Here is a 27,107-nt window from a genome sequence, read left to right on the forward strand (position 1 = left end):
TGTAATACTTCTGCTTTTCCTTTGTGTGGAAGTTCTCAGTAAAACAGAAGTTTTTGCTGTATCATAAATAAAAAAAAATGAATCAGTTGAGAAATAATGAAATGATTCCTAAGAAATCCAACAATGAGCTGACTTGCAGGTCTGTCCCAGGCAGGCTGATTTGTGGAGTAACATTTCCTAATCGTCATGCACAGCAGTTTGCTTATGTGTGCGGTTAGGACTGGGAGGTGCTGATTGCTATAATGCCCCATGTGATGGGATATTCCGTTATTATATAGAGCCCACACTTCTGGATGTGACGCTCTTCTCCCTGTGAACTGTTACTGGACTCTCTTGGTGCCGTTCTGTCCACACGGTTCCTATAAGAAGTGGAAAGACTAATGAGATACTTACAATGAGCGCCCCCATACTACTCATACTGCTGTACCTAACGTGGCCGTCCTGCCTGTGGGGTAAGTGACCCTTGTACTTATTTCTCTTATGGAGCTGCTGTGATTTGCATTGGGGTACCCAGGTCACTGCTGAAGGGGCACCACAAACCTTAATATTGTTTTATAGGCATTGTATAGCGCTGTATAGGATCTGTTATTTGGACGCTGTATGCTTGTATTGTATGAACGCTGTAGGGTGTTTTTACTTTGGCGCTGTGACACTATTCGGCTCCGTCCTATACGGTGCTTAGAAGTAGACAGTGTACAGCGTGGCTGGTTCTATATTACATGACTGCTCATAATACAATATGAAACGTTCTAAGGGTGTATCCACACGGGTTAGTGAGATATTCTGCATGGAAACCTGCAATTTTCGCTGCGATTTAGATGCATTTTGCAAGGCAAACGCATTACATTGCTGCACATATGATTTTCATGAGTGACAATTGCATATTGTTTAAATAGGGGGGGAAAAAAATTGCATCACATTAAAATGGCATCTGCATGCGAGTGCGATTTTTTTCTTTCTTCGTTAGAAATAATGCGCGATATCACCCAAAAAAGGACTTGTTGCGACTTGTCGCTCCACCTAAATATACCCATTGCAAATAATAAGTTCCATTTCCGGGAGAACTTTGTGCATCTTGCAACAGACAAAACTCGTGTGAGAAAATCATCCGTATGAATACACCCTAACTGATAGATCGGCTCTGAGGCTCTGTATATAACCAGCATAGTTTTACATGACTACTTATGGCATCCCCAGCTAACAGTTGGTTTTGCCAGGGGAAGCCACCAGGGGAAATGTAGCATTACATGGTGACCATTCAGATAAATGTCCATCAATGTAATACAAGGACGGCTCAAGTCCTCCAGAACAGGAACAGAAACATAGCAACTCTCTCCGTTCTGGCTCATAGAGGAGGGACCACCCTATGATGTCCGCATGCTTTAATAGTGCATATAGACAGAGGTCGTGGTCTATATCTGGCTGCACACATTACACTAAAGTGGCTGAACCCGACTGCCATCCAACAGGAGATTTGCAACAATTCTACAATGTCGCAGCAGCACTCAAGCAAATGGCTCACACCCTCAGGTGCCTTACAGCCACGGTAATGTCACGCCTCCTCAGACTGGATCCACAGTCTGCTCACTCACCCACTAATCCATTTGTAGAGAGGCAGCAATCACAGCAAGACACATGAATAAAAAGGGAACTTTATTCCATCTGGGTTCCAATAGCATCTACAGCAATGTGGACTGCACAACAAGGTAGTAGCAGCGGCGTTTCGATATGGATAGGGCTTGAGGAAGATCCTATCCGGATTGAAACGTTGCCCCTACTACCTTGTTGTGCAGTCCACATTGTTGTAGATGCTATTGGAACCCTGATGGAATAAAGCTCCCTTTTTATTCATCTGTCTTGCCGTGAATGCTGCCTCTCTACAAATGGATCCAACAGGAGATGTCAGGGGACAGAGGTAATAAGCATTTTAGATATGTGACGGCATCGGATGTGGATCCATCGTGCCTCAAAATTGATTTGACTTCGGAGCTAGATACAGGTACAGTCCTGGGTGGTTTTCACTCTTTCATCCTATCAATCAGGAACTGGTCTCCGCCATGAGGTTAAGAGGCAGCTGACGCACTTGCGTTGGTTTTTCATGATGCAAGACCGAAGGTTTAGACAGGAACGTAGATGTAGAACAGAGCTGGAATGCTGGCAGGCGGAGTACTTCACAATGTAGATCAAGCCAGGAGTAAGAACAGGAGGCAGACAAGGAAAGCATATTCAAATAGTGAGCCATGGTCAGGATTACAGAGGTCAGGAAAGCTGGGTGGTTCAGGCAGGGATCAAATACCAGGTCAAGCAGAAACACACGTATACCTTCACACAGTATTGAGACTGCTCAGACAGCTGTGGCAGAGGTCTGCGGCATGCTATTCCATTGCTTTCAATGGGAACAGCACTGCTGCCGATCCCATTGAAAGCAGTGGTTTATGACAAGCCCTGCAGAATGATTATCGGAGAAGGGCTTGAAATATAAGCCCTTCCCCGATAATCATCAAAAAGTGGTTAAAAAAATAATAAAAAAGTTACTCACCTCTCCTGCTGTCAGACGCGTCCTCCGGTTAGCTCCCGGCACTGCTACTGAACTCTTTCAGCAGTCAGGGATTTAAAAATCACCGCCTCCTGAAAGGGCTGTGCAGATTGGCTGAGGGCTCAGCCAATAGCAGCTACTGCTTAGCTATTGGCTGAGCGCTCAGCCAATAACAGATAGCTCTTAGCTATTCATTCATGAATAGCTAAGATATTGCTATTCATGAATGAATAGCTAAGAGCTATCTGCCATTGGCTGAGCGCTCAGCCAATAGCTAAGCACTAGCTGCTATTGGCTGAGCCCTCAGCCAATCCGCACAGCCCTTTCAGGAGGCGGGGATTTTTAAATCCCCGTCTGCTGAAAGAGCTCAGTAGCAGTGCCAGGAGCCAGCCAGAGGACGCGGCTGACAGCAGGAGAGGTGAGTTACTTTTTTACTATTTTTTTAACCCCTTTGTGATGATTATCGGGGAAGGGCTTATATTTCAAGCCATTCTCCGATAATCATTCTGCGGGGCTTGTCAAAAACCACTGCTTTCAATGGGATCGGCAGCGGGGATGAAGGAAACTCCTGCCACAGCTGTGACAGCTGTTACAGCTGTGGCAGAAGTCCGCGGCATTCTCCATATCTTTTCAATGGGACTAGCACTGCTGCCACTTGCCCCATTGAAAAGACTGGCGATGTCACAGCGATATCCTTGCGATTTTCTCGCACTGCTCTGCGAGAGTTTTTACTTACTCTTGCAGCACAGTGGAGAAAAAAATCGCCAGTGGGTGGGAGCACTAAATCCTCTGAATAATTATATATTTTTGATCCCTTGATTCTTGTTATGTGATTTGTTTTTTTGTTGTCCTGTTTTTATCCCCATCTTTTAAGAGTCATATCGTAATTTTTTTCATTTCTGTTACAGTTTTTTTTTCAGTGGGACAAGTTGTATTTTTAATTAGTACCGTTTAATGTACTGCGTAATACTGAAAATTCTTGAAAACTTTTAAATCTCCTTAGATGGAGTGGAATGGAAAAAATGTAATTCTGTCATGGTCTTTTGTTTTTCTTGTTAGATTCTGTTGATCTCTATAGGGTTACCTGGCACCATGTGTTAGTCTTTGAAATGCCCCTGGTTACATGTTTTCTTTTCCGTGAACTTTATGACATACTCCAATTTCTTGTGATACAAATCTGATACATTCTCTTGCAAGTACATAGAGCATAAATAACGACGGAATGTGATTTTATTTGTCATAGCTAGCTATTTCATACCACTCATCATGGGATATCTTAAGCCAAAGGGAACATTTAAGGACACAACTGTATATTGAAATCATTACATATATTGTAGCTGTACAATTTTCATGACTTACATGTAGCCTTTTCTTTCTGAACTATTTTTTTTACCCTCCCCTTCCAAAAAATATGGCAAGGTACCACAACATTATGTTAAGAGATGTCTTGAGGCTTCCACAGACATTGAACTGAACCCATAGAATGCTATTTATTTATACGTCTATTCACCCTGTTTAGGAAATATTAATGATAGGGTACATGCACACGGACATGTTTTTCGGCCGATTTTCAGACCAAGAAATGGCACCCATTCATATGATTGTGTGTATGTACACTGGCTTTTTTTCACTTGGATTAACTGTCCAAGTAAAAATAATTTCAGCATACCCTATTCTTGTCCGATTTTTGGACAATAGTGTACACGGCAATATACTGTGTTCTGCACATTGGACAACAAACAGACAAGATGTCTGAATGCTGCTCGATGCAATTTGCGCTCGAGAATCTCGGGTGCATTTTTTTTTTTTAAACAATATTTTTTTATTGAATTTATCACAGAATGAAAATGCAGTCCCACCACATGGGTGACTGTAGGAAAGAGAAGGTCTGTCTGGGCAGAAGAGACCAAAAGGCCTCCTTTGGACTCAAGTGTGCAAGGGCTTGTAGGTCTCTAAAGGTCCTGTCAGCAAATTTGGACCAAAGACTTACCAGAATTGAGTCCGAAGGGGAGCCCATAAAGCAAGGTAGTGTGCCGAGTGGGGTGACTGGGGAAGGCTTTGGGGCAAGAATCTCCCTCAGACCATCCCAGATCTTGCATGGACCCTGTAGGAGGGATTGAAATTCTTCGCTGTTTAAGTATTTTTCTTAGGGAGCCAGAGGTCCTCCAGTAAAGGGATACCATACATATTTTCTACTAAATGTAACAAAAGGGTATCTCTTAGAGGACTGGCTAACTCCATCCAGTAACTGAGATGAGATGCTAAGTAGAAGTCATGGATGCATGGTAGACCTATCCCCCCACCCCCCTGCCCCCGAACCTTTCTTTATCATGAGGCTATACGGTAAACTGGGCCTCCTCTGTCTCCAAATATACCCCATAAATGCCGAACGAAGAGTTTTGAAAAAACTTGCAGAGAGATGGATTGGTAGCACGCGGATCTTGTAAAGAATTATAGGGAGGGTGTAGAATTTTAGTAGGTTTTTCACGAAATAATGGGTAAATCATAGTCACATAGGAGAGCCTTAATTTTAGTGAGAAGAGGTGAAAAATAAGAGAGATAAAGATCCCCTATTTTTTTTGTTAATTTCACACCCAGAAAATCAATTGCTGAGTTGGACCAAGAGAGTTGGGAGTTGGCTTCTAAGACTCTGCAACGGCTTAGGGGGGATAGAAACATTTAAGAATGTTGATTTGGCAAAGTTACTTTTAAAGTTGGAAAGGCTTCCAAACTATTCCAGGTGGGAAGTAAGCTTAGGGAGACCCATCTCTGGGGCTGTAATCAAAAATACAATATCGTCTGTGAACGCAGCAGTAGACAGCTCCTGCCCCTCCAAGGCCAGGCCCTGTATTTTAGGGTCTAACCTGACACTCTGAAGCAAAGCTTCCAAGGCGAGAATAAAGAGAGTAGGGGAGAGTGGGCAGCCTTGGCGGGTGCAATTTCGGATGTCAAACGGCGGGGACTTGGTGTCATTAATTTTCAGTCTGGCATAGGGTTCAGAGTATAAAGAAAAGATGGCTGAAATAAAGGGCAGGGGAAGATTGAGCTGGAGAAGAATGGTATGCATATAAAGCCAATTGACCCTATCAAATGCCTCTTCAGCATCAGTGCTTACTAGGGCTAGGGGTATTCCTTTTAATTGGGCATAATGCATAGTATGAAAAATACGGAAGTAATTATCTCTTCCCTCCCTTCCCTTTACAAACCCCGCTTGCTCTCTATTAATCAGGTTTAGGATGAGATCCTCCAGCCGTTTTAGCAATGAGTTTGGCCCACAACTTGACATTCAAATTTATTAAAGAGATGGGTCTATAACTGCCACACATCTCTGGGTCTTTATTCTCCTTATGGATAAGCGTGATATGAGCTTCTTGGGCCTGCCTCGGGAGGGCATCATCCCGCAGGAGGGAATTAAAGAGTTCAGTCAGGTGAGGTACTAGTGAAGACCGGAAGGACTTATAATAGATAAGAGGGAGGCCTTCTGGGCTGGGACTTTTTCCGGGAGAGAAAGAGTCCAAAAGTCTCTCCACCTCTGGTTTGCGAAACCAGGGCCTTCAAGGAAGCAGACACTTCATCGTCTAAGTTGGGCAGTCGCAGGTCCTTTACAAAATCATCAATCTGACTCCTAGTTTCATATAATCTATGTGACCATAGATTATATAGCTGGGAATACAATCTCTGGAATTCCTTAGCTATATCTCGGGTGGATGTAACCGAGCATCCCATCCGAGTTTTTATTGAATTGATCTGGTTTCTAGTATGGGCTTTCTTAATTAGCGCTGACATATATTTACTTACGCGGTTACCTTGAGGATAGACTACATGTTTGAGATGGAGATATATTTTGTTGAATCTAGATTCCAGACAGAGCTTCAGATCCTTTCTTACTGCTATCAATTTTTCTAGGTTCTCCTTGTTAAGAGAGAGCTTATCAACATATTCTAGTTTAGCAATTTGGGTCAAGCATTCGTCTATGTCTTTTTGTTGCATTTTGTTTTCCTGGAGCCTAGCACAATCAAAGGGCCTCTTACAAAAGCCTTATGTGCTTCTCAAACTACAGGCACTGTTTGGTCCTTAAACAGGTTTAGCTGGAAGAATTCTTCTACTTGTTTAAGAAGACAAGCTCTATCTTCTGCAGAGTCTAAGAGAGAGGCGTTTAGTCTTCATCTCCATTCACAGGGAACAATACCTAAGGGAAGGAGGTTCATGTGTAGCGGGGCATGGTCAGATATTGTTATGGGGTCTATATTTGAGTTAGACAGGGAAAGCAAAAGGGTGGAGGAGATGAATATATAATCCAGCCTCTGAAACGAGGTATGGACTTGAGAGAAATAAGTATAATCCTTGACGGAGGGGGAAAGTTGGCGCCACGCATCCACAACCTTCAGCTCTGATAAGCATCAAATGAGTTTCCTCAGCTTAATATGGGAGACCTGAGAACGCCCCGTTGATGAATCCTGCAGGGTGTTCAAAGTAACATTGAAATCCCCACCTAGCAAAATGGAACCCACTACAAACTCTCTAAGTGTCTCCAACTGCTCAACAAGCTAAGTGACTTGGTTAGTGTTGGGAGTGTACAGATTTGCCCCAGTAAGCTTAGTGTTATTGATCGAGCCCCTCAGAAAGAGGACTCTACCTTCTCCGTCAGCATACTGGGCATCGCAGCAGAATGTGATGGAGTTGTGTAAAATGATTGAGACCCCCTTTGATACAGACGTCGGGTGTGGGTTGTGGAATCCCTGTGTGAATTGTCTGCCCGGAAAGGCTAGGCATTTACCCCTCTTAAAATGAGTTAAGATGATTTTGGTACCATACTTTCTCAGGAACTGAGTCACGTTATGTCTCTTAAAAGGCGAGTTCAAGCCTCTAACATTGAGCAAGGTAAGACAGAGGTGGTCACCCATGACAGATCACGCCGGATGAAGTTCAGGACACCAGCAAATAATCTAATAAAAAAAATATGAGTTATTAGAAAGAGTTTCCCAAGTACAGCGCAAGCAGAGGACTGTAGAGTCCACTTCAGGGAGAAGGAGGGGGGGGGGGGGGGTATTGTCCTGGAATTCCTTTTGTGTCCACTGACTTGATTATTTAGGAATGATCACACCCTTCCAGATTGAATGATCAAAGGTAGGGGGACAGTGCACACCATCCTGAAGTAATCAGTCTGACACAAGTTCAGATTATGAGACTTCCTGTTTATTCTTGGGCGTATAGCCTCTTTTATAAAGTTTAACATATCTGCCCTTTTGGGGCAGGCAAAAGGTTACATAGATACAACGTACTGATTGATTATTGGATAAGCATCTTCCTTCATCCGGTCATCTGGTATTGCCTGTCACGTGGTAGCAGTTTGGAGAGGGAGGATACTATTTCGTACCCCACGTGTAGATAGTCCAAAATGATTGGAGGCGATATCATGAATTAGTAATTGCATAAATCTCCCATGTTATTTGCATACGTTTCCAGTAAAATTGCTTGGGTACTTATTGCGGTATCTAAAAGCGGTACTTGTCTCAAGTGCGGTTATCTATGTCTAATCCTACTTCATCCAAAGGCACAAACAGATGGAAAAACATATATATATATATATATATATATATATATATATATATATATATATATATATATATATATATATATATATATATCGGTTTCATGTTAAATTTCATCTTGTCAGCAGAGTTAGAGAAAAAGATATTTTCATTTAAAGGAAGTATGCATATTGTGTAAATGTAAGAACATTTATATATTTGTATCAGAACAGAAGGCAAACATGTTATACAGAATGTTAATTGACAAATGTCCACTGTCAAGGCCCACCGACCCAGTATAGATATATATTGGGTTTCCACTACAATATCAGTGGGGAAAACACTGAGGCTAATGGAAGATTTTGAGCTTCCTGCTATATTCTAGGCTGTGGGGGTGACCAACTTGAGTGTGAGCCAGCAAGGGAGGTCCACAGGCTCTAAATCAAGGAGTCTCCGGCATGCCTGCAGTTCTTCTGAAGCACGGATGTTTAACCTCCGACCCCTGTGTGCAATTCACAAGCCAAAGGGAAACAGCCAGGCGTATTTGATTTCTTTTGCCCTCAGTACATCCAGGAGGGGATGTAGAAGCCAACATTTAGCCAGGGTAGAAGGAACAAGGTCCTGAAAAATTTGAAGATCAGCATAATTCAGGTCTCTGCGTTTTTTGGCAGCTCTTAGAACGGCAAATGTATCCTGAAAAGAGAGAAGTTTGCATATGACGTCTCTCGGGAGCTCCGAAGTCGCAGGGGGGGGGGGCAGGGGGGGGGGGCTGAGAGCTCTGTGGATACGTTCAATTGAAAAGGATGCAGCTCTCTCAGATCCCAGTAGATTAGCAAATATTTCTCTGGCTACTTTAGAGAGGCAGTCCACAGCCCAAGTGTTACCATGAGGCCAATCAGGGACCCTGGGTGGCAGTGGCGCGGTTTGCCGCAATGTCCTGGGATGACCATGCGCCCGCGTTCGGTACGGCGAGCGGCGGTGCCGTGCTACAGCTGCGCGCGTTCTAGCTCTGTGAGTTATAGTGGCTGGCTGGGAGCTCCGGTCAGCTGGCTTGATTGGTCTCTGCCCTAAGGATGGAGACTCCTGAATGTAGTCTGGTAGTTGCTGATAGCAGTTGTCAGTTATTGGTTCTGTCCTCTGTGTGTTTGACCTCGGTCCTGCTCCAGTGGAAGTTACCCTGTCCCGATCCAGCTCTGTCTGTGTTCTGTGGTTTCGTTCCTGTTGGTTATTCCATCTGCCTAGCCTGTCAGTACTAGTGAGTAGTCACCTGCATAGGTACGACGGTCCCTTCTTGTCCTGCCTTAGGCAGCATAGGGTCAGAGTTGGCAGCCTGGACATGTCCACCTTCAGGGCTATCTCCAGGAAGGGAGATTGGCGTAGGTGAGAGTCAGGGAGCCCCGCGCCGTACGTACCTATGCACTCCACTACTACTGTAACACCAAGTTTCAGGCAGCCCTTTAAAACGGACATTGCAGCACCTGTTTCTGTTCTCCAAATCTTCCTGCATAATTAAAGCTCTGTATAGATGGTTAAGCTGATCCTGCAGAGCTTGCATCATTTCTATGGAGTGAGAGGTAATTGAGGCTGCAGAGGACTCAAGGTCTTCCACCCGACACCCCATGTGTTTAATGTCCTTCTTAATTTCGGCCAGGTCATGACAGGATGAAGAGCTTTCATTGTTAGGTCCTTCATAAAGCACTTTAAGATCACCTCCCTGACGTCTCCATCTAAAGAGGCCTCCTCTTCCCCCTCCTTAACATGAGCGGCAACAAACTCCTGGCCCGGCGCCATCTTGGAGGGAACCAGCAGTGAGCAGGAGCTCTTTTCTTTTAGATACCGCTGCATGTCCGCTTGTCCTCTGTTAGCTCGGGGGTTCCCATGTGCTCTGGTCCTCTCTCCCTTCCTCTCTTTCTCATTTTAACCCGGTAGAAGCAGCTGAAAAGTCCTCTATTGGTGCCGCGCTGATGGAGCTCTGCACTCAGGCATCCATCAGGTTCAGCGGTCACTTTCCTGGGTCACATGTATCTACTTGGCCTCTCTCCGTGTTTGAAAAGGTGATGGCAAACCTATATCCAGAAGAATTGCTTTCCTTTGTAAACACTTCATCTCTCCCACACAAATTTCTAAACCTGTATTTCTCTCCTCATGGGAGAGAGATCTGCGTATTACGCTTTCGTCAGAAGATATTCAATTAATTCTGAAAATGGCCTATGGTCTGTCCCCTTGCATCCTTTCATGGGAGGCCCAGTAGAAGCTTATAGTTAGGTGGTACAGGACACCTCAGTGGCTTTATGATCATAAATTGGCCTTGCACTGTAGATGTTGGAGATGTGATGTGGGAACAAGCTGATACTTGGGAGTGCCCGATTCTGACCCCCTTTTGGCATGACGTCGAAGTGATCCTTTGGAAGCTCTCTCCAAACTTTATACTCACCCCGGAGATCTCATTTCTCTGGAAGCCATCAGTGGGGTTTCACCCACTGAAACAGAGGCTGATTGCTCATGTGCTTGATACGGCAAAGGCACTTATCCCTCTTCTATAGCTTCAAAAGTCCTCTTCTTCTTTGACTCAGTGGAAGCATAGAGTTGACTTAGCCTGTAACTTGGAGGAACTATCCAGCTGGTCGAGGGGCACCCATGACAGATTCCTAGTGACATGGAATCCTTGGTGCTTAGTGAGAGTTAGTTTGTAGAGTAAATGCCTATCTCATTCTTAGATATGGGGAGATGTGTGTCCTCACCTCCCTGTCATGCTCGACTGTGTGCGATTATTTAGGACTGATCCATAGCTTGACTCGATCCTTGGATGGGATTGGAGTTTTGGACCTTTAAAAGTCTTTTGTACTACGAAGGCCACATACCATTATTTTCTAGGTCTCCATGTAGATTCCATCTGCACTCTCCCCTCCCCCCCCCCCCCACTCTCCCACTTTAATGTCACTGTTTGACTTTTTTCCTTTTAATTCTCTAATTATTTTAAGTTGATGTTGGTTTATTCGAATATATTAGATCTTTTGTGCTTATTGAGCTCAGCTGACTCTTTTACTTGCATGTGATCTGTGTTGAATATGTGTTTTTTCATTATTGTATTGATGGGAAATCTTAATAAAAACTGATTTGGAAAAAAAAAACATAATGAAAATGCAGGTTACATTAAAATTAATTCAGGTTGAAAGACCTGGAAGACGCAGGAATACGCAGGTCCCTAATAGGAATTCTAAGTTGAATTACTTGTCAACATAAAGTTGCAATTAGATTTGTATTATTTAAGTACACAAAAAAGTCATTCTTTTCCTGCAACAATAATATTTTGGATTTAAGACAAACAAAACTGAAAACAAATAAGATAATAAGGTAACCGATTAAGGCAATCGTGTCTAAAAGATTCTGTCGCTGTTATATCGAGTGCAACTTTTTGATCTCCCGAGTGCATGTACCCTAACCTGCAAGAAATAATCCAATTTTAGAATAAGATTGCAGTTAAAGGTATTAATATAAAGTCACCTTGTTTTTTAGGTATTAAAACCTTTTTAATCTACAATGACGCCTGCAAGCAATGTCTACAAGCAGAGGATTCTGCACTCGTCATGGCCGAATGTAATGAGAATTCCATTATGCAGAAATTTCAATGGATTTCTGAAGATCAGCTCATAAATGTGGGGACAGAAAAATGCTTATCTGTATCATCTGTAGTGGAATGGTCAGCAGTGACGCTGAACACGTGTGATGGCAAGAGTGACCTCCAAAAGTGGGAATGTAAAAATGAGACCTTGTTTGGAGTCCTTAAAGGTGGTCTGTACATGACCTACCGAGATAACAAAAAACTGGTCCTGTCTTTTGGGACAGGAGATTCGAGACGATGGCAAATCCATTCATCGAAGGACGATTTATGTGTTAAATCTTATGAAGGTAAGGAGGATGTTATCATTGTCATTTAGTGGCCATAGTACCTTATTTTTAGCAGCAATTAACATTGCTAGTAAAAGGTAAATACCGGCATCAGTCTCTTGAAATAATTACTGGTTGGCCCAGTTGGTCACAAGCCGGGTAGCAACCCTAGTTGGAGACTCCTATCCAAATCTGAACAGAGACATATACATTAGGTATTCTAACTTGAGAGCAATGATACAATATGCTTTTCCACAGAAATATATACTTTAAAAGGAAATAGTAACGGGCGGCCCTGCAAGTTCCCCTTCAAGTTCAACAACAAAATTTATGTAGATTGTATAATCGCTGGACGACCCGATGGACTACTCTGGTGCTCCACCACTTCAGACTATGACACGGACCAGCTGCATGGATTTTGTCCATCTACATGTAAGTGTTACAGTAGTTTACACTAGTTTTGTAGCTATATTTGATATCAATTCAAAATATTCATACTGTCAAGATTGATGTGAAAGGTGGAATGGTAATTAAGGAGTCTTTGCTGTTGGCTCATTTCCAGATAAGCTGATTCACACCAACATTGTACACAGGTTCTGATCACTCCCAGAGTTGGAATGGGGTGCCTAGGGCCCACCGGTAAAATTCATTCTGTGCGCCCACTGTATAACTGTATGCAAATATTACCGAAACCCTGTTTGTGGATTTCCGACTACTGCATTCTACATACACTACAATGGAAAGGTGGCTGTGTTTGCATGAGACCCTGTCTCCACTGACGTATACAAAGATTGTGGTGAGAGAGTATTGGTCAACTCCCATTCACCCAATAGGTGTGGATTTCGGGGTTGTCATTTATGAAATATCCTGTACAGGGTGATACCACACATCATGGATACAGCAGGACCAAAAACTATGTCCAGTCTCCCAATGTGCCTAGATATCACCTCAGGTAGGCTATGTATCTACATATATAAACTACCCAGTTTATTACATGGACATATAGGCTGGTTGAGATGCTGTACATGGCCTATGTGTATGTACTGTAGTACAGCTCTTGTATTGTGCCATGCACTGCTCATGTGGGGAGCTGGGTGATCCCTCCTGGATCAGGGACCACCGGAGGCATTCACCTGTTCTCTGTGGACCAGTCCAAGCAGTCCACCATAACAATGTACACATGTAACATGCAGATTTGCTTTGGATTGATGAGGGATTTCAATCTGTAACACCGTAAAAGGTAAAAATCTGTAGTAGAAGTTGATATGCTGTGGATTTTAAAATTTTCCATGCATGAAAGGTCTGCAGGATGTGGAGAGGTGTGGTACTGTGTCTGGGCAAACTAGTCTTGGATAACGTCCTTAAAGTAATCCCTCTTACTCTACTGGTACTCTTCCATTTTGACTTGCTTAAAGCGGTTATCCAGGGATAGAACATTTGTTTTCTACAACCTGCTCCGCCTGCAGTACTGATATAAGAGGGCTTTAATCCCATTCACTTTGATAGTAAACTTTTCTGAAATGTGTGAACATACCCTAAAAGAAGATGTACTTCCTTTCGCAGCACCTGTTCTCCTGGTGCTCGGTTCCTGCTGCCTTCACTTCCGGGTGCACAAAGCCAGCAGTGATGCCACCGACATGGGAGCCATGTGACCACTGCCACCAATTTCCGGCTCATGTCAGCCAATGATTAGCTGCAGCAGTCACATATCCTACTGTTAGGACATCATCACTTTACAGCCAGAAGTGAAGACCAACAGGGTTCAGGCTCCAGTAGAACAAGAGTGACAAGGAAGGTAAGTATATCTTCTTCTATGTTTGTACTTCCCAGCTGAATAGGTTTTGGAGAAAAAAATATCCCCAGCTGATTCCTTTAAGACTCAGCAAACTAGAAGCGTCTTCTGACAAGCGCTAGCCACATTAGCTGGATGTTCTAAGATGAAAATGAACAGTAGGGGGCGCTATTAGAAGTAGACAAAAGCAATATCTAAACACAGGAACATTGTTTAAGATTATTCCAATGAAAACCTGTTGCGCTTTGTGTGATCTAAGAGAGTAAATATTTAATCATGGGACAACCCTCTAAAACAGAGGGTCTCAACCTTGTTGGAGGTCGTAAACATCGCAAGTTTCATACATGCATTCACCAAACCCTTCGTAATTGGAAAAATAAAATATGATTTTTTCAAATTCAAAACATAGGTATATATTTTATTAGAGCACAAAATGAAATGTGCCTCAGATGTACACAATGAACTCAATGAATATTCACTGCGTAGTGGAGAGCATCACAAATCATACAAGTGGGGTGAACAGAACGTACACACAGAGTCTTCACCTCTGCTGAACCCCTGAGACTGACTGACTCACCCCTAAGACTGACTCACCGAACCCCTGGGGTTCGATCAAACCCAGGTTAAGAACCACTGCTCTAATATTATCATCCAGAACCCAAATATGTTTGGGTCAGTCCCTAGTAAAAAGCATGGGTCGGACAAACTATAAAGTGAGACAAGTAGGCTGAAGACATACAAAGTCCTTAATGTATTCCATAATTTTCTTCTCAGCCACATCTAGCATCTTCTGGAAAACAGATTCTGTAACTGATGTCTACTATCAGATTAACTCAGATTCGGCCCTCACGTGGTACCAAGCCAGGAGAAGCTGCCAGCAACAAGGTGCAGAACTGCTGAGTATAACCGAGCTACACGAACAGGCATTCATCGCAGGTAAGAACCACGACCGATCAGAATCGGTTCTTCTGCCTAATCCAACATCTAGCATGGACACCACTGCACTTTGGGTGTTACATCTGCCGAGGACTTACTCTTAATATCTGGTGGGCAACCGACTAAACCTACATCTTCTCCTTCTGCAATAAACTGCTCCTTTCACATTCCCTCCAGCCGCCTCCCTCGTGTCATTATATGCAGTGCTGGAGAATAGTCAGTCAGCCTGATTGATGGATTTTGGAAGAGACTTAGTCCTCCAACTTGCCGTATGTTGGACCATACTGCAAGGAAAGAAAGAAAGAATTGAAAAGTTTTAATAATAACCAATTATAAAATTGTTCTGCACTTAAAAATGCAAGAATTTATGCAGTAAAATTCCAAACGCCAGTACTCATAGTCTTTAACCCCTTCCCACTCCAGGGCGTAAGGGTACGTCCTGCAACTGGACATACCCTAACGTCATGTGTATAGCGCGAGATCAGAAGAGATCTCGCGCTATCCAGCAGCGGACCCGGCTGTCGCTGATAGCCGGCCTCCTGCTGCAACAGTGGGGGTGTATAGGAGATGCAACCCCCGCTGTTAACCCCTGCTATGCCGCGATCTATGTAGATCGTGGAATGGGAAGGATTCACAGAGGGAGTGCGCTCCCTGTGACTTCATAAGCTCTCGCGATGTAAACGCAGAGAGATGGGTTAGTTGCCATGGTAACAGGACACCACCTACAGTCATCCTGTATTACCACTGCCTATGATCGCTGTAATAAGCAATAAGGCATTGCAGGAGAGAAGTCCTGCAATGCTTAATCATAGCGATCATCAGTGGTATGATGTAAGTCCCTCAAAGGGACACAAATCATGTAAAAAACAAGCTTAAAATAATGTACAAAAAATAAAAATGTAAAAGAAAATGTTAAAAAAACACCTTTTCATATCCTTTTTCTCATATTGGCATAAATAAAATCTGACATTTGGTATCGTCGTGTCTGTTACCACGCGTAGAATAAGTTGAACACACTTTTTATCCTGCATGGCAAAAAGTGTAAAAAATGCTAAAAAACTGAGGCAAAATGTAAATTTTTAGCATTTTGCCTCCCAAAAATGCAATAAAAGTGATAAAAAAGCCATATGTACCCCAAAATGGTACCAATAAAAACGACAGCTTGTCTCACAAAAAGTAAGCCCTCATAGAGCTCCAGCCATGGAAAAATAAAGAAGTTATAGAACTTTGAATGCAGCGATTTACGGGGGGAAAAAAGATTTCCAAAAAAAGGGTTTTTATTGCAGAAAAGTGGAAAAACAGAAGAAAAAATAGGAATTTTGGTATCGTTGTAATCATACCGCCCCGCAGAAAAAATGTAGTGTTGTACTATGTCATTTATGCTGTATAATTAATGTCTTAAAAAAAATCTATGGCGGAATTGATGCGTTTTCTCTCTTTGCCACCATAAAAAAAAGAATAAAAGTTTTAAAATGTAGTTTATGTACCCAATAATGGTAACAATAAAAACTACAGCTCGCCACGCAAAAAACAAGCCCTTATACGGCCGTTGCAATGGAAAAATAAAAAAGTTATGGCTTTTTAAAAATGTAGATGAAAATTCGCCAAAAATCGTTGCATCCTTAGAGCGCATTCAGACGACCGTATATCAGCCGCCGGCCAATATACGGCATCTCTCTCTGCAGGGGGTGGAGGCGGGAAGAGCTGGGAGCAGTGCTCTGAGCTCCTGCCCCTTCTCTGCCTCCTCTCCACCCCCCTGCACTACTTTCAATGAGGAGAAGCGGAACGGGGGCGGAGCTAATTCCTGGAACTTAGCCCCACCTCCTCTCATTGCAATAGTGCAGAGGGGTGGAGAGGAGGCAGAGAGGGGGCGGGAGCTCAGTTCCTGCTCCTGGCTCTTCCAGCCTCCACCCCCTGCAGAGAGAGACGCCGTATATCGGCTCAGCGGCCAATATACGGTCGTCTGAATGCGCCCTTAAACCTAAAATAGGCCAGGTCCTTAAGGGATTAAATACTATTTCCATAGTTAAACACATCACTACTGTTTCCACTATGTGGACAGATGGTCTTGAGGTACAGATTTGAACTAAAAGCAGGGGTATTGCTAAAGGCTGATGGGCTCAGATGCAACAGTTCAGCTCGACCAACCCATGTACTTTGCTTGGCTATGGCCCGTTTTCCGCCCCGCAAAAATACATGCAAACATATATATTATGTATCAGACAGCTTATGGTAAGAGAATGATTGGAGTCAGTTCACCTCTAAGAGCAGGAAACATACTGAGGGATTTCTGACAGACAACCACTCAGGGGCTCCCTGCAGTAAGTGGAAAAAGCAGCACATTGTCTGTCATGTGAGTATTCAACACAAGAAGTGCCGTCTATGGAAAGCTTGTATGTCATTGTTTATTACACCCCCCCAAATTCATAAACTGTAGCATAATGCTAAATCTGCGATACCTCTGGAGCAAAGCCCAGTGATGTTAGTGGTGAGGGGGGCCTTGGACCCCCCTAGATTATGGGTCCTGGTGCAATTGTGATCCCTGCAACCCCAATTGCTACACCACTGAATATAAGATTTGTGGCAATTTACTGGGGTTAGACTGTATGTAATCCATGATGTATCTCATCCATATCTTGCAGGGTTAACACAAGATCTCACCACAGCCTTATGGATCGGGCTCAATAGTCTGGACTTGAACGCTGGCTGGAGATGGGACGGTGGAGGTCCTTTCAGATATCTCAACTGGCTTCCAGGTGAAGATTGAGATTGATCTCTAGATAGTAATGTATTGTGTAAGGAGCAGGTGGACGGGTGACCAAAACACAGACAGACTTTAAAGAGTCGAAATCGGGCCATCCCAATTCATGATGATTTTTTGAAAATCAGGTTGGACACTCCCGACATGAATATATCAATAATCGCTCACCACTAGTGTCTACCTCCCCTTGCTATACGCGGTGCAGAGGTAGCAGTTGCCGTGTGCCTGAGGGAACCCAAAGGTCCCACGTTAGCCACACAGGTTGGATATGTGTTATATCTGCCCCCGCAGAGGGAACGACACTGGGGATGTTATGGGGTGATTTTGAACATGATTTCAGATTGCTGAAGAATAATTTGACACACAAAATCTAGTATATATCAATGTATTACATGAATGACTCTCATCTAATAATATAATATCTACTAGAAGAAGCAAAAACCAGAGCAAAGGTTGGACACGTAACTCAGATGTTCTGCTTCCTTTAGGAAATCCATCCGAACAATCTGGAGTAAACTGTGTAGTGGTAAATACTGGGAAGAACACAAAGTGGGAGAACAAGGAGTGCAAGGAAAAACTGGGCTATATCTGTAAAAAAGTCCCCAGCAAGTCCTCTGAGGTCCCGTCTTCAGGTAGGATACGGTCAGGTTTGTAATAAAGAAGCAGTAGACTGATTTCAGTCATGAGATGGAAAGTCGTCATCATAGGACAGTTGTTTCTGGCAGCTTCTGACAGTAATGTGATCGATTAGCAACCTCTCACCAGCCTGAAATGGCTGCTAACACAGAACAATAGAGCTTTACAGCTCCACTTGAGTTCAATAATTGATATATAATTCAGTATGCTCCCCCTAGTGGTGACTGCAGGCTACTAAATCATTTAATCCTATGGCTGTGTGAAGGGAAGCATGTACACAGGGAAACATACATGTATGTCCTTACTCCTGAAAATAAATAATTGTATATTTACACAGAGGCAAAACCTTGTAAAAGTTCTGCAGCGATTTTCGCAAAGAGTCCACTAACCTTCTTCGTATGAGAGTTAATTGCTTAACTCTGGCACAAACATTTTAAAGATCCCACTGCTGCCACTAATTTGTCACGGAGAAATGATCGCTCCAACCGTTGCGTCCAATTTGTCACGGCAGAGTCCATTCGCTCTAGTGGGATTGCGAGTGGGGAGGTGCTAGGCTACAGGCGGATTTGTAACGAGCTTTGACGATGTCCTGCCCCGTGAATAGTCTGAATAGTTTTAAAACGTGCAATGCTTATCTAATGAATTGCAGATTTATTCTGAAAAAAGACTAATAGTGCAAATATACTGTATATATATGCAAAGAATATACAAGAAGGGTGTTACGCGGGAGTATAAGGGTATACTGTTACATGTGCTGCTGGGATCTGTAGTTCTAAACTTCCTAGCAGCACAGCCCTCACAGGGTTAATTGGTTGAGCTGGCTGGGTGTGGTTCTTCCTGCTAGCCAATCTCCTGGGTCTGTGCTCACATATAAACCCAGCTCCTGCCAGTCTGTCTGGGTCCCAGGGTGAGCAGTCATGTTACTTCTATGGTCTGTTACTTGTTATCAGGTATGTGAAACTTGTTCCCACTCTGAACTGTGTTTGAAAGTAGGCCTGTGACTCTCTGCTTCCCTAGAGATGGCTTGGACACCTGTAGTCCTAGTCTGCAGCACATGCAGCCCCCTTTACAGGTGCGGCCTTTAAACGTATTATGTCTTGCTCTGTGTGTCAGTTGGTGAAACTTGACACGGTTCCCTATGTCAGCTTGTGTGGCTGACTGTCTGCTCTGTGTTAGTTGGTGTAACTTGACACAGCTCCCTATGTCAGCTTGTGTGGCTGACTGTCTATTCCCCCTGGTGTGAGGACACATAGACTTGCTGTGAGTTTCATCTGTGTGCATGTGAGCTCTGGGTGGAGTCTGTCTGGGTTTCATTATATGTTGCAGTTGGCTGTGTGCCCTGTGCTCTGTCCTGTTCCTGATGCAAGCTTGCTGTGTGATCTGTGTCTTGCTGGTTCATGTCCGTTTATATTCTGTCAGTTTTGTGTTAGCTTGCTGTGTGACCTGTGATCTGTGTCCTGTTGCAGCGCTTTGTGTGAACTCTGTCCAGTTCTGCTGGACTCCTGGTTAGTGTAGGGACTAGTGGTATAGCCAGGAGCCGTGAAGTGGCCCGCTAGCTTCCACGTTTTGTACACCTCATCCCCACCCCCTTTGAGGTTATTGAGAGAAGGGTGGAGTAAATGCATATAGAGCTGTGCCTGGCACACTTCCAGTCATGATTCAACTATTCAGCGATACCAAATATGACACAAAAATTATTACCAGGTAGGCGGATACACAGTTTGGGGGTGTTCTGGTCCTCGCACCTCCATGAGTTTAAATGTGTTTTGTTCAGCTGGTCTGCCCAATTCTGAATATATAATTTATAATCGGGCTAGGACCTTCACACAACAAATAATCTTTATTAAAAGATTTTCCTTAATTTGCATCCCGGCTCCACAATGTCTGCCAACTCCTAGGTGAATGGTTTTCCTTATGGCCCTTGTACATGCAAAGATAATCTTTCAAATGTCTAAAAGATTGAAAGATTTAGCGATCTATTTGCATAAAGTGTTAATGGCCATTAATAGCCATCAATACCTTAAGGGCTCATGTCCACGGGGAAAATAAGAATTAAAATCCGCAGCGGATTTTAACTCTTCTCCCGCGCGCGGATCCGCACCCCATAGGGATGCATTGACCACCCGCGGGTAGATAAATACCCGCGGATCGTCAATAAAAGTGATTTTAAAAAAAATGGAGCATGAAAAAATCTGGACCATGCTCCATTTTCATGCGGGTCTCCCGCGGGGACGGCTCCCGCGGGCTTCTATTGAAGCCTATGGAAGCCGTCCGGAGACAAAAATCATATTTTACTTACACGCTCCGGTTCTTCTCTTCGGCGCCGCGCCATCTTCTCTCAGTCGCGGCCGGATCATTTTGCTTCCGCCCGGCGCATGCGCGGGGCACGTCACCGACGTCATCATGCACATCCGCCGAGCCGAAGAATGAAGATCCGGCCGCGACGAGAGAAGATGACGCCGCCGCTAAGAGAAGAAACGGAGCGTGTGAGAGGTAAGTTAATTCTGATTTATTGTTATTTTCAGCGCTCATGTCCGCGGGGCAGGAGGGACCCGCTGCAGATTCTCCATGGAGAATCTGCAGCGGATCTAATTTTCCCCGTGGACATGAGGCCTAAGTCTTCATTTGCATATAAAATCACCTCTAGCAGTTGTTTGCAGAGCCCAGACTGTGTTTAAACACATGCCCAGCTGTGTAAACAGCTGCTGACACATTCCATTGTTCACCTTGTGGCTTGTATAAACATGCCAGGAGGAGAACATAATGCACTTTATTGAAAAATGTGAGGAATACATTTAAATGGAATGCATTTGCTCAATCTTTCAGAGGTGTGAACAACAGATGAAGTAAACCAAAATCCATTGTTCAAATGAAAAGAGCATGATGCCCACCGTTACATGTAATAAGTAATTCCTAATTTTCGGCTATTTTTTGAGTGATAATTGTTGTGTGTAAAAGGGCTTTTACACTTCATTAACAAGTAATTGGTCACACAATGTAGCATCCTCATGTTAATCCTAAGCAAAACTGACAGGTGGAGAAGAGAAAGGAAGGGGGGGGGGGGGTTACATCACAGATCTGGGTAATGTCAGAAAATGGCCTTTCTAAATGCGAATACCAACAGGTAGGAGTGAGGAACTGGGTGAGGGGCCGACTGAAAGCTACAAATGCAATCTAACTACACATAATGTATGACAATATAGCCAGACCTGACACATAAAATGGATGACACACAAAAAATGGCTGACAACTTACCAGTCTCTATATCACACCTTCCCCTTTTGGATGGGCAATAATAGTTAACCTCTACAGATCACTTCAAAAAGCCCATCCCTGTCACCTCGTCGTGATGGGACAGTGCGTCTGCATTGCCATGTTCACTTCTTTTTCGGTGCTGAATGGAAAAATCACATTGTTGAAGAGCTAGACTCAGTCAGAGGAGTTTGTCTTTTGCCCCGCAACCTGGCGTAACCAACAATGGTGAAGTTGTGCCCATAGAGATGCTCATAGGCATCCCTCTTCTGGGGTGGTGTAGGCTACCTCCTTGGGTAGGAACCTGTGACTAAGATATAGCACGGAGTGCTCTTCTCCATCCAAAGGCACTTGGATCAGAACAGCACCAAGGCCATATGCATTGACATCAGTCTTCACCACAAACCTCTTGGCGAAGCCTGGGGCCTACAGGACTGGGGCACTGGAGAGCCAGTTTAATAGCTCTTCAATGTGAGGCATCAGATAAGTATCAGATACCGTTATGGCATTTACCCTCCTATAGACCACGCAGAACTGGGTCGTCTGGTCCTTCTTGGGCACGAGGACTATAGGGGAAGCCCATGCACTCAGGGACTTTTGGATGACTCCTAGAGGCAATATCTGCTCAGCTTCCAGCTTCATATCTGCCTGCACTTCTAGGGAGACTCAGTAGGCAGACTGCCTAACTGGGGGCTGGGTCCCAGTGTTTACCTTGCGAACTATCAATTGGGCCTTCCCAGGTTTCCTGCAGCTGGGACTGTTGGTCCCCAGAGAGCTGCAGGTTGAAACCTGTGTCCTCAAAGGATCCATCCACCTAAGTGGGTGCTAGCAGACCTCTCCAGCAGGACCTCTCCCTCATCAGATGCAGAGGGGGGTTTCCCCGTAAGGTCCTTTAATGCCCTTAGGGTGGATTCGTCAAGCACAGCAGCCTGGAACTCTTGGCGTGGTACAGCCAGAAGAAATGTTAAGGTCGATACCATAGCAGGCTCCTCCGGGAGCGGCTCAAGGCCATCCTCTATCCTGCTGGATTGAGGAAGCCGAGCATCCGGAAGGCAATTGGGTCCCTGCGTTTCAGGCACCCTGGCTGCGGGTGACAACAAATATGCCAACCAGGCCTTGGGGGAGGTCACACCCCCTGTCTATCCTGACTAGCACACCTCTGTACCGAGTGGATCTCGATACTGCAACTACCCATCGCACAACACCCGGAGGTGGGGAACACAGGCCTTGCAGGGGTGGAATCCACATCATCACCACATGCTTTCTTTGTTCTGGCACTCACTGTTATTGGTGGATCCTCAGAGACACTGCACGTGGGTGGCATCCCTGAGCTCTGTGGTATTACAGGTGTATTCATTGCACAGGAAATATCAGTGAGCTCGAGACAGATGCATACTGTGCCAAAAATGACATTGCAATACCCATCTGGCGCATCCATGATCTCCACAGGGTCATGCATTGCAGTGACCTCATTACTCACTGCACATTGCACAGGGGGCCGGAGCTTGAGGAGTCTGAGGAGTTTTGTGGCATGTAATGAGCCATTACCTCCCCAAGGTCTGTCCCCAGTAAAACATTGACTGGGATGTTTTTCAACACCCCCACTTCTTTCATCCCACTCCCCGCACCCAATGAATGTACACACGGGCCATTTGTAGGGTAGGGTGGCTGTCCCCAATTCCCATCACAGTCATAGTCCTTCCAGGAATTATGTACATGGGGGCCACCAGTTCAGAGCAGATGATGGTTACCTCAGCGTCCCACCTTATGGCAGGAAATATCTGCGGGTATCAACAGGAGGCCTTGAGGGGAGAGAGGGAGCAGATCCCCATGAGAGTCTAGGAACATGGGTGGGGGAGGTCTGTCAGAGTTACTGTTCTGCTTACCCCTTCTCCAGCTGGTTCCACATTTCCACAGCTCCAGCATCCGATTGGCGATGTAGTTGGTTGCAATCGGGCTGCTTGAGCCAAATCTTTGGACTCATGGTCCATGACAAACTGGTGGATGTTGGCCGTACCAGTCTCCAGGAACTGTTCCTTCAGCACCATATCTTCCAGGTTCTTAAACGCGGGATTGGGTTGCCCCTTGATCCACTGCCGGATCAAGGCTGCTTTGATGACCTCATAGTCACCATCCTGCTCTCAAGGAATCTCTGTAAACACCTCCAGGGCCTTGCTTTTAAGCCCTGTAAGTCCCTACTAACAAAATATATATATATATATATTCGCGCTGAGTCAAAACCTTGTAAAAGTCCACCAACCTTCTTAGTACGAGAGTTAATCACTTAAAGGGGTTGTCCCGCGAAAGCAATTGGGGCTATACACTTCTGTATGGCCATATTAATGCACTTTGTAATGTACATTGTGCATTAATTATGAGCCATACAGAAGTTATAAGAAGTTTTTCACTTACCTGCTCCGTTGCTAGCGTCCTCGTTTCCATGGAGCCGACTAATTTTCGGCGTCTAATGGCCAAATTAGCCGCGCTTGCGCAGTCCGGGTCTTCTGCTTTCTTCAATGGGGCCACTCGTGCTGGATGCCGGCTCCGTGTAGCTCCGCCCCGTCACGTGCTGATTCCAGCCAATCAGGAGGCTGGAATCGGCACTGGACCGCACAGAAGCTCTGCGGTCCACCGAGAGAGAAGATCCCGGCGGCCATCTTCAGCAGGTGAGTATGCAGACGCCGGACCGCCGGGATTCGGGTAAGTACTACCCGTTTTTTTTTTTTTAACCCCTGCATCGGGGTTGTCTCGCGCCGAACGGGGGGGGGGGAGGGGGGTTGAAAAAAAAAAACCCGTTTCGGCGCGGGACAACCCCTTTAACTCTGGCAGAAACCTTTTAAAGATCCACCAATTTGTCATGGAGAGACGATCGCTCCAACCATTTCATGCAATTTCTCACGGCAGAGTCCGATCACTCTAGTGGGATTGTGAGTGTGGAATCACCACACTACAGGTGGATTTGTAACCAGCTTTCACAGGGTCTTGCCACAGGCAGACTAATAGCACAAGTCACCCCCTTGATCCAGTCTAAAGCACTCGAGCACTCTACAATGCTGCAAGCATACATGCTGCCACCACCAACATTTTCTCAGGTAGCTAGACGTCAGATTGAATTACCACCACAATCTCTTCAGAGTTTGAATTGGTTTAAAACAGACAAAACTTGACTAATAAATTGCAGATGTATTCTAATAAAAGACTATGGGGTATTACACAGGAGTATAAGGGTATACAGGTGTATGCACACTAACAGTGCTTAAAATAAAACAGAAAATAAACTAAACAAACCAGATTTGGGATTTTCGCCCCAAGTTCTATTTTCACAATGTCTGCAAGAAGCCAACTCCTAGGTAAACACTTTTCCTTAGATTTTATTAAGAAGTAAATGGTCAAACAATGTAGCATCCTCATGCTAATCATAAACCAAACCGGCAGGTGGAGAAGAGAAAGGGAGGGGGTTATTTATATCACAGCTCTGGTCCAGGGTAATGTCAGACAGTGGCCTTTCTAAATGTGAATATGAGCAGACAAGAGTGAGGTACTGGGTGAGGGGTCGACTGAAAGCTGCAATTACAATCTAACTACACACAAAATGGATGACAATATAGCAAGACCCGACACACACAAAATGGATGACACATGCAAAATGGCTGATAGCCTACCAGTCTCAGTATCACACTAAGTATTCAACAAGTTTTGTAAAATACACCAGGTTCTCCTTACACACTCATTTGCTGCTGCTTGCACCTTGCTTCATGTCTTTTAGATCTGCTTTTCAAAGGGTCTTCCCTATTTTGCTGCTGTCCTGTTGTTTGCAATCTGTTATCAGGCAGAGTGTGTGTAGCAAGTCTAGGATTCTGCCAGTAGTTAACTGTCCTGTACTTCCTTCCCCTGATGTTGCATTGCACTGTTTCTAGTCCAATAATCAGGGGGGCAGTATCTGAATGCACACGCCTATTTTTCCAGTATGATTCAGGCCTTTAGAGACACTCTGGACAAATGGTTAGTAAATCCACATGTATAAGCAGGAGAGGGAGAGACTATAGAGATCGTTACCACAATGTCTGCAGATCTGTAAGCCTGCAGCCTGTGTGTGCAAGGGAGCTGCCTGTAAAGATATCCCCTCCCCCTGTTGCTATGGAAACATCCTTGTTACTACAGAAGCTCTGTACCTAATGACAGAGCGTGGATTGCAGAGAAGCCAAAAGGCAGACTCTTAGTAGCAGCCACTTCAAATGTGACTTACAAAGGTAAAGCAACCACATTTTTAATGGAAGTATATTACAGAAATGATGGGAATAACACAAGCTAGTAGATGAGCAGAAGTTGTCTGAATCGTTAGTGCCCCTTTATGGCTAAAGCCCACTTGCAAAACCAGTTTTTGATCATCTCTACTAATTTCAGAGGTTCTTGTTACAGGGACCAATGATCGCATCTCTTGTCCATCATCATGGATTCCTTATAACGGATACTGCTATTACCTGGTTAAGGACAGAAGGATTTGGAAGGACGCCATGTTATCTTGCAAAAACGAAGAGGGTGACCTTGTAAGTTTGCACAATATTGAAGAAGCAAGTGCTGTTGCCTCACAGTTTGAGTTTGGTAAGTATGCACAGGTTCACTACCGATACCATTAATCTTAAAGCCTACTTAAAAGGGGTTGTATCCACATTACAAGTAATCTCCTATCCACAGGATTGGGGATAACTTGCTGATCGTGGGGGTCTCACCTCTGAGACCACTGCTGATCTTGAGAACAAGGGGTCCCTTTTCCCCTGTCCTCCTTGCTGCTGGGTTACTGTACTCTCCCCACAGTGAGGAGGAGACTGAAGGGGTGCTTTTTTCCCTGTGGAGGCTATATTTGTGATTCTCTCAGGGTTGGTGGAAGGAACCTATTTCACTGAGAACTGCAAATTCTGATCTCTAACTGTAACACACACAGTCATCACAACATCATGGAGGACACTAGAGAAGTACTGAGCAGTGTAAATATAATTTCAGTAGCTAAAACACAGTATCACTGTTAGCTGCAGGCAGTGTCTTTTAGAAAAGATCCTTGACTTCTCATTTGTGCGTATTGCGAGATATTTATTATCTGGCTTGTGCCAGAACAGTGGTATCAAAAAGTCACAATTTTGTGGCATGTGCTAAAATTGCAAAAATTTGACAGCTTACATTGGCCCTGCCCCTTTTTTAAGTACATAGGGCCTAGCATTAGGGGGTGTGGCCACAAGTGGTCCTTTAAGAATTACTATAATTTATGTATTTTTAGAGCGCTATGATATTACAGGATATAGACATTAGGGGTTGTTGATCTCAAATGTTGATCCAGGGATTACTCTGGCTGCTATTATGGAGTCAGGAAGAAATATTTTTGCTTGTTGGTTTTTTTTTTCTTGCCTTCCTCTGGACCAACAATGGGGGTGGAGGTTGAAACAGACTGAACTAAATGGGCATTGTCTTCATTCATTCTAACATACTATGTTACTATTGATGACCTATACTGAGGATAAGCCATTAATAGATTACAACTGAACAAGCCTATTAAATGTTGGATTAATGTTTGCTACATCTGTAAATATTTCTTCTAGGAGATGCGGAGTATGTCTGGATAGGACTGAATGACTTGAAGACTCAGCTGTTTTTTGAATGGAGTGATGGATCCCCAGTGACATATACAACATGGCAGAGAGGAGAGCCATCTCACCTCAAGAGCGAACAAGAGGACTGTGTTGCATTATCCACTAAGGTATGACACTCTGAACCCGGCATTAG

General features: G+C 44.3%; 2 protein-coding genes across 2 annotated transcripts in view; both read left to right on the forward strand.

Annotated features, from left to right (window-relative positions):
- The first annotated feature begins 202 nt into the window (after nucleotides 1-202).
- LOC136586589 (macrophage mannose receptor 1-like) lies at nucleotides 203-27,087 on the forward strand. Its single transcript, XM_066584721.1, has 8 exons — nucleotides 203-452; nucleotides 11,584-11,976; nucleotides 12,214-12,393; nucleotides 14,522-14,683; nucleotides 17,326-17,439; nucleotides 17,933-18,076; nucleotides 25,752-25,934; nucleotides 26,924-27,087. Exons 1-8 carry the CDS (start codon nucleotides 395-397, stop codon nucleotides 27,085-27,087), a joined length of 1,398 nt encoding a protein of 465 aa, XP_066440818.1. The 5' UTR covers nucleotides 203-394.
- The window catches only part of LOC136587231 (macrophage mannose receptor 1-like), a 327,799-nt gene continuing 327,630 nt past the window's right edge, over nucleotides 26,939-27,107 (forward strand). The window contains exon 1 of the mRNA XM_066585788.1: nucleotides 26,939-27,081. The gene's annotated coding sequence lies outside the window, so the exon portion shown is untranslated. The remainder of the gene's footprint in view (nucleotides 27,082-27,107) is intronic.

The sequence above is a fragment of the Eleutherodactylus coqui genome, chromosome 12 (assembly GCF_035609145.1).
Source record: "Eleutherodactylus coqui strain aEleCoq1 chromosome 12, aEleCoq1.hap1, whole genome shotgun sequence".
NCBI classification, from domain to species: Eukaryota; Metazoa; Chordata; class Amphibia; order Anura; family Eleutherodactylidae; genus Eleutherodactylus; species Eleutherodactylus coqui.

Excerpts from the sequence above, each read along its gene's own strand:
- LOC136586589 (XM_066584721.1), top strand. The coding sequence starts at position 395 with ATGAGCGCCCCCATACTACTCATACTGCTGTACCTAACGTGGCCGTCC. Across the intron at positions 453-11,583 it reads GTGGCCGTCCTGCCTGTGGG|GTATTAAAACCTTTTTAATC; the intron begins GTAAGTGACCCT and ends CTTGTTTTTTAG. Across the intron at positions 25,935-26,923 it reads TGCCTCACAGTTTGAGTTTG|GAGATGCGGAGTATGTCTGG; the intron begins GTAAGTATGCAC and ends TATTTCTTCTAG.